At 39.6% G+C, this 6,555-nt stretch overlaps 1 protein-coding gene across 1 annotated transcript; it reads right to left on the reverse strand.

The window, feature by feature from the left end:
• Window positions 1-538: 538 nt before the first annotated feature.
• LOC108504259 (myosin light chain 1, cardiac muscle) lies at window positions 539-3,874 on the reverse strand. Its single transcript, XM_017828993.1, has 4 exons — window positions 3,694-3,874; window positions 2,995-3,168; window positions 1,860-1,937; window positions 539-575 (listed from the first exon to the last, which is right to left on the reverse strand). The coding sequence occupies exons 1-4, from the start codon at window positions 3,872-3,874 to the stop codon at window positions 547-549; spliced, it is 462 nt and encodes a 153-aa protein (XP_017684482.1). The 3' UTR covers window positions 539-546.
• Between the last annotated feature and the right edge of the window lie 2,681 nt (window positions 3,875-6,555).

Consider the following 6,555-nt stretch of genomic DNA (forward strand, 5'->3'; position numbering starts at 1 on the left):
AGCCAGCTTTTCCGGGAAAGCGGGAATGAGAGCTCCAGCCAAAGCCAGCTTTTCCGGGAAAGCGGGAATGAGAGCTCCAGCCAAAGCCAGCTTTTCCGGGAAAGCAGGAATGAGAGCTCCAGCCAAAGCCAGCTTTTCCGGGAAAGCGGGAATGAGGGATGAGCAGGAAACGCCAGCGGCAAAGTTCCCTCAGGGCCGCCGCGGGTTGGACACCACGACTGCCCAAAGCCGGGAAAAGTCCTGGAAAAAGTCTTTTCCTGGGAAATAAATCCCTTTGTCACGGGGTGTTGGGATGCAGATTTATGGGAGGCCACCAATTATCCTCCTGGAAAAGGTTTTTTTTATTCCTTCTTATTTCTTTTTCCTTCTGTTTTTTCCCTGCTCAGCTCAGTTCCCTCTCCTCGGCTTTTTGGAAGTCCCAGGATCCCAGAATACCCCAAATCCAGGGATTTTTAAGTCCACATGAAAAAATACCCGTCCTTTGAGGGTTCCAATGAAATCCAATCAAATGTTCTGTGGAAATCAGAGGGAAGACTCACCTGGAATTCAGTTTGCCATGATGTGTTTCACAAAAGCTGGGATAAAAAAGAGGAAGAGAAGAGTCATCTCTATTTGAAATAAAATCCAATTATGTATAATTTTGAATTTCAAAAGAAAAGAAATAGAGGGTTTGATGCAATAATTCCCTTATTCTGTGAATTTTGTTAGTTTATTGATTCATGGGATTCGTAAATAGAAGGAGAGCATTGACCCAAATATTTATTAAATGTGTTATTTTCATTATTGTGAACAGGACAGATCAATTAAATCCCCAGGATGGTACAATGGTCACTGGTTACCCTTAAAATAAAAAAATAAAATAATAAAAATTAAAAATAAAATAAAATATAATAAAATATAAAATAAAAATAAAATAATAAAATAAAATAATAAAAATAAAAATAAAATATAATAAAATATAAAATAAAATAAAAATAAGATAAAATAAAAATAAAAATTAAATAAAAATAAAATAAAATAAAATAATAAAAATAAAATAAAATAATAATAAAATAATAAAATAAAATAATAAAATAAAAATAAAAATGAAATAAAATATAAACTAAAATAAAATTTAAAAAAATAAAATAAATTAAAAAATAAAATTAAAAAATAAAATAAAATAAAATAAAACAAGAAAAAAAAAGGAAAGGAAAGGAAAGGAAGGAAGGAAAGGAAAGGAAAAAGGAAGGAAGGAAAGAAGGAAGGAAGGGATTAAATGAGTTTCAGAAAAGTAAATGAGAAATTCGAGGGTGATTTCAGGTGAAATCACAAAAAATAAAAGTAAGTAAAATAAAAAATAAAAATTAAAAAATGAAATTAAGGAAATAAAATAAAATAAATAATAAAATGAAATTATATGTAATAAAATGAAATGAAATGAAATGAAGTAATGAAATAAAATTAAAGTAAAAAAATTGAAATAAAAAAGTAGATTAAAATAAAGTAAAATAAAATAAAATAAACATGGATTCAAATAAAATAAAATAAAAAAGTAAGATTGAGCACCTTCCACCTTCCATATTTTCTGTCAGTCTCAAAAGGGACGTGAATTCTTTTTTTGAGAGGACAAGGAATTGTGGGATCAGGTCGAAAAAATAACATTAAAATTAAAAAAATAGGCAAATAAAAGAATAATTTACAGAAAGGACCGTGGGCATTATTTATGGAAAATTGAATTAACCTTCAATAAATAGAATTTCCCAGATGAATTATACACTCTGAATCGCTCTGAAATTTGGGAAAGCACATGTCCTGCTGCAGGTTTTCCAGGGATTTGAACCTTTCCAGGATAAATTTAGCAAAGTCTTCAGACCCACCTTCGTAGTTGATGCAACCGTTGGCGTCTTCCTGCCCAGCCATGAGTTTATCGACCTCCTCCTCCGTCAGCCGCTCCCCTGCACGGAAAACAGAACCCGGGAGTGTTAGATGGGAATTCAGAGATTCCCAAAGGGCACGGGAGAGAGAGAGGGAGAAAACGTTGTTTGGGAATTCAGAGATTCCCAAAGAACACGGGAGAGAGAGAGAGAGAAAACATTATTTGGGAATTCAGAGATTCCCAAACAACATAGAGGAGAGAGAGAAAAAAAAATTTGGGAATTCAGAGGTTCCCAAAGAACAGGGGAGAGAGAGAAAAAAACATTATTTGGGAATTCAGAGGTTCCCAAAAAACAGGAGAGAGAGAGAGAGAAAACATTATTTGGGAATTCAGAGATTCCCAAAGAACATGGGAGAGAGAGAGAGAAAACATTATTTGGGAATTCAGAGATTATTAAAATAAAATAAAATAAATAATAAAAAAAATTAAAATAATAAAATAAAATAAACCAAAATGAAATAAAATTAAATGGAATGAAATAAAATAAAATAAAATAAAATAAAATAAAGAAATAAGATAAAATAAAATGATAAAATAAAATAAAATAAACCAAAATGAAATAAAATTAAATGAAATTAAATAAAATAAATAAAATAATAAAATAAAATAAAACAAGAAAAAAAGGAAAGGAAGGAAGGAAGGGAGGGAGGAAGGAAGGAATGAGGAATGAGAAATTCGAGGGTGATTTCAGGTGGAATCATAAAAAATAAAATTAAAAAAAATTTAAAAAAAATTAAATTAAGAAAATAAAATAAATATTGAAATTAAATGAAACTAAATTAAATTAAACTAAATTAAATTAAACTAAATAATGAAATAAAATAAAACTAAAACTAAACTAACATAAAGTAGATTAAAATAAAGTAAAATAACATGAAATAAAATAGAGTGAAAAAAATAAAGTAGAATAAAATAAAATAAAATAAAATAAAATAAAGTGGATTAAAATAAAATGAAATACAATGAAATAAAATAAAACGAAATTAAAATAAAATCAAGCAAAATGAAATAAAATCGAGTAAAAAAAATAAAATAAAATAAAATAAAATAAACTGCAAAGCTGCAGCAGCCCTTACCCAGGGTAGCCAGGACGTGGCGCAGCTCGGCCCCCATGACCGTCCCGTTGCCCTCCTTGTCGAAGACCCGCAGCCCCTCCACGAAGTCCTCGTAGGTGCCCGTGTCCTTGGTCTTGGCGATGTGCTGCAGCATGGGCAGGAAGGTCTCGAAGTCAATCATCTTGGAGTTCATCTCTGCAAAGGAAAGCAAAGTTTCCTTGGAGTCTGCGAGAGCTGAGGGCTCACCATGGGACACCCACCACCCCATCCACCACGGGTACAAGAACTGTCCCAAAATTCTGGCTAAAGGGGAGAGAAGAGCCCAGAAACAGGGAGGTATTTCTGCAAACATCCCACACCTTCTCACACATCTTGTGTAGAACAAGCTGTGCCCTCACCACCAGTCCATCCCTTTGTTTTTCAGGATGGCTTTGGAATATCTGTATTTTTTAGTCAACACACACAAATTCCTGCCATCAAAGCAATTTTAAAAGGGAAAAACTTATCAATGCAGAACACATTGATGGACAGGGTTAAATTAAACTCTTCTCAATTTGTTGACTGCAAGGCCACTTCTTTCCTCATTTCTTTTTCTGATTCACAGCCCTTGTTGTCCCAAAATTAACGCCTCTGTCAGAAAAATGGAGATCTCACGGATAATTCTTGCAGTGACCTTTTCCAAAACACACACACACACACACACAATGGGAGGGCACCAACCTTCTGGTTTGGGTCTGCCCAGCAGTTTCATGACCTCAGCCTGGGTGGGGTTCTGCCCCAGAGCTCTCAGGACATCCCCACACTGGGCATAAGTGATTTTCATCTCCGATTTCGGGGTCCGGTCGAAGAGGGAAAACGCTTCCTTAAATTCTGGGAGGCGAAAAGAGAAGGAGAAATTCATTCCAAAGACAAATCTGCCTGAGCCTTTCATTTTTGAGTTTGGGAGCAGCCTCGATGAGCTTTGTTGCCTCTGTTATCTGCAGGGTTTGTGTTCCTCCTCCCCCGGGTTTTCCGGTTCCATCAGGGATGGGATCGGAGAGGTCAAATGTTTTTCTCCTGGTATTTCCTCCTCAGTGAAAGTGCAGAAAACAGGGCAGGAATGGTTGGCCTTGAGAGCTTTCCAGCTCCTTGGGAACACTCAGGAAGGCCCAGGATTCAGCAGGAATTCTGCTGCTGGGATAACTGGATATTGTGTTAAACTCGAGGCGCTCAGAGAGCAACAGCCCCCGGAGGTGAAGGAGCATCTCCATCAGCAGGGAACAAGATATTCCATGAGGAAATACTGGAATTGTGAACAAAAAATGCCATCACGAAGTACTGGAATTATGAGCAAGATGTGCCATGAGCAAAAACTGGAATTATGAACAAGATATGCTATGAGAAAATACTGGAATTATGAGCAAGATATGCCATGAGAAAATACTGGAATTATGAGGAAGAAATGCCATGATCAAAAACTGGAATTATGAGCAAGATATGCCATGATCAAAAACTGGAATTATGAGCAAGAGATGCCATGATCAAAAACTGGAATTATGAGCAAGAGATGCCATGATCAAAAACTGGAATTATCGCCCAACAAGTGGTTGGTGAGGGAAGGTGAACGTACATGGAAAACCTTATCCCAGAATCCCAGAACTGGTCAGGTTGGAAGGGACCACTCTGGGTCATCTGGTCCCTCACAAGATCCTCTCCACAACATCCTTGGGAACATCCTTGGGAACATCCTCATGTCTCCTCTCCTGACCCTAAATTGAGGCTCTTACCACAGCAGCATCCTGGCAGGAACATTCCCGTGGGAGATGGTCCCTGTTCCGCCCCCAATTCCCTGTGGATGTGGTGCCTGGGGACACGGCTTAGTGCTGGACCTGGCAGTGGTGGGTTGGTGGTTGGGCTTGATGATCTTCAAGACCTTTTCCAACCTAAATAATCCTGTGATTCCAACGGAGTCAGGGCAGGAGCCCAGGACACAACAGTTCCTCAGGTCCCCTCTCCCTGCTGGAGTTGCAGAATCAGAGGAACACCTCAGGGTGCAATAATAGGCTGTTATCCTTTCCTACCCTCCTTGATCCTTTGACTCCACTGTTATCCTTTATCCTTTACTCCATAGCACCCTATCCACAAATATCCCCTTGGCTTTAAAGCCCTGAATCCCTGAATCCCACCCTTGTCCTGCTGTTGCTCTTCTGCACATATTCCCCTCCCACTTTTCACACACAGTGAGTTTATCCCTCTTTTCCTGAAGTCTTGACCCATTCAGCCACTCAGCCCTTCCCTCTGCACACTGGATTTTCTCCATCTTTCCCTTCTCAATCCCTTCTCCTTCTCATTATCCCATTTCCCCCCTTTTTTCCCCTCTCTTCTCCTTTGCTTATTCCCCTCTGTTCCTCCTCCAGGATTTGCTTCTCCTCCTTTCTCCCTCCCTTTTCATTTTTATCATTCCACTCACATCTTACTCATCTCCTTCTTCATCCAAGACTTTCAAACAACATTTTCTCCCTTGGGACTAATTAACATTCCTTTTGTTTTCTTCTTTGCATTCTCCTCTGCTGGCTCTTTGCTCCTGTCCCTGGTCCCTTTGCCAGCCCCTCACTCCAGCAGAGGGCAACCTTGGATTTTCCAGGGCTCCTTGCTGGCAGTGGGAAGGGCTCGGAGACCCTTTCCCAGGCCTGTCCTGGTGGTCTCAGCTCCTGAGGTGAAGGACAAACCCACCCACCCCCCCTGAGCTCCTCATCCACCCACCACTCCCCACCTCCCTGGCCCCGACTCCCTGAGCAAGCCCCAAACATTCCCAACCCATCCCAGTCACTGCCAGCTCACATTTCCATTTTTTTCCCTTCCATTTCTATTTTTTTTTATCATTTGCATTTGCTGACTTGATGCAAATCCCCACCAAAGCAACCAAAGCAGCCTGGCCAGGTTGTCCTCTGCCCTCCTGCAAGCCCCGAAACCGCGGGCAGCGGCGATGGATATTTTCAGCTGGCTAATTACTACCCCTCTGCTCATCTTGAATAGCTCCTGGTCTGCCCCTTTCAGCAATTTTCGGGGCTCGAGAGGCCAGAAAGGCAGTTTTATAAATAAATGTGGCCACAAGGGTTGGATTTCACTGGTGGTTGAGGGCACGGAGAGGTGGGTGTGGAGCTTCGCCCACGGCCCGTTCTGCTCCTCAGAGCAACATTTTGGGGACCAACAGGATAATGAATCCCTTCAGGGACCCCTGGGAGCATCAAAGTCTTCTCCTCAGCAAGAGGAAGGGGTTTGGAGTGTTCTAGAAGGGTTGGAAAAGAGCTTGAGGTGCTGCAGCCTCTGGTTCTCCTCCACCAGCTCAGTTCAGAGTCAGCTGCCAGAAACCAGTTGGGTCAATGGAGAAGATCAGGGAGATCTAAGGGAGGGTGGAATTCCCATTGCTCTGGGATCAGCTGAAAAACTGGGAAGTATCCAGTCTCACTGGGACACCTGAGTACTCACTGGGTCAACAGAGAGAGAACGAGAGGTGACTATTATACATTAGTACATATATTTATATATATATTATTATATATATAATTATAATATAGATATTATATATATATTATATATATT

This window comes from Lepidothrix coronata, unplaced genomic scaffold, assembly GCF_001604755.1.
Source record: "Lepidothrix coronata isolate B3197 unplaced genomic scaffold, Lepidothrix_coronata-1.0 Scaffold156, whole genome shotgun sequence".
NCBI lineage: Eukaryota > Metazoa > Chordata > Aves > Passeriformes > Pipridae > Lepidothrix > Lepidothrix coronata.

Bases quoted from the DNA above. Each gene is read 5' to 3' on its own strand.
- LOC108504259 (XM_017828993.1), bottom strand. From the start codon at position 3,874: ATGAATTTCTCCTTCTCTTTTCGCCTCCCAGAATTTAAGGAAGCGTTT. The intron at 3,169-3,693 runs GTTGGTGCCCTC...TTTCCTTTGCAG, and splicing joins GGGCAGACCCAAACCAGAAG to AGATGAACTCCAAGATGATT. The intron at 1,938-2,994 runs GTAAGGGCTGCT...TTTTCCGTGCAG, and splicing joins CCACGTCCTGGCTACCCTGG to GGGAGCGGCTGACGGAGGAG.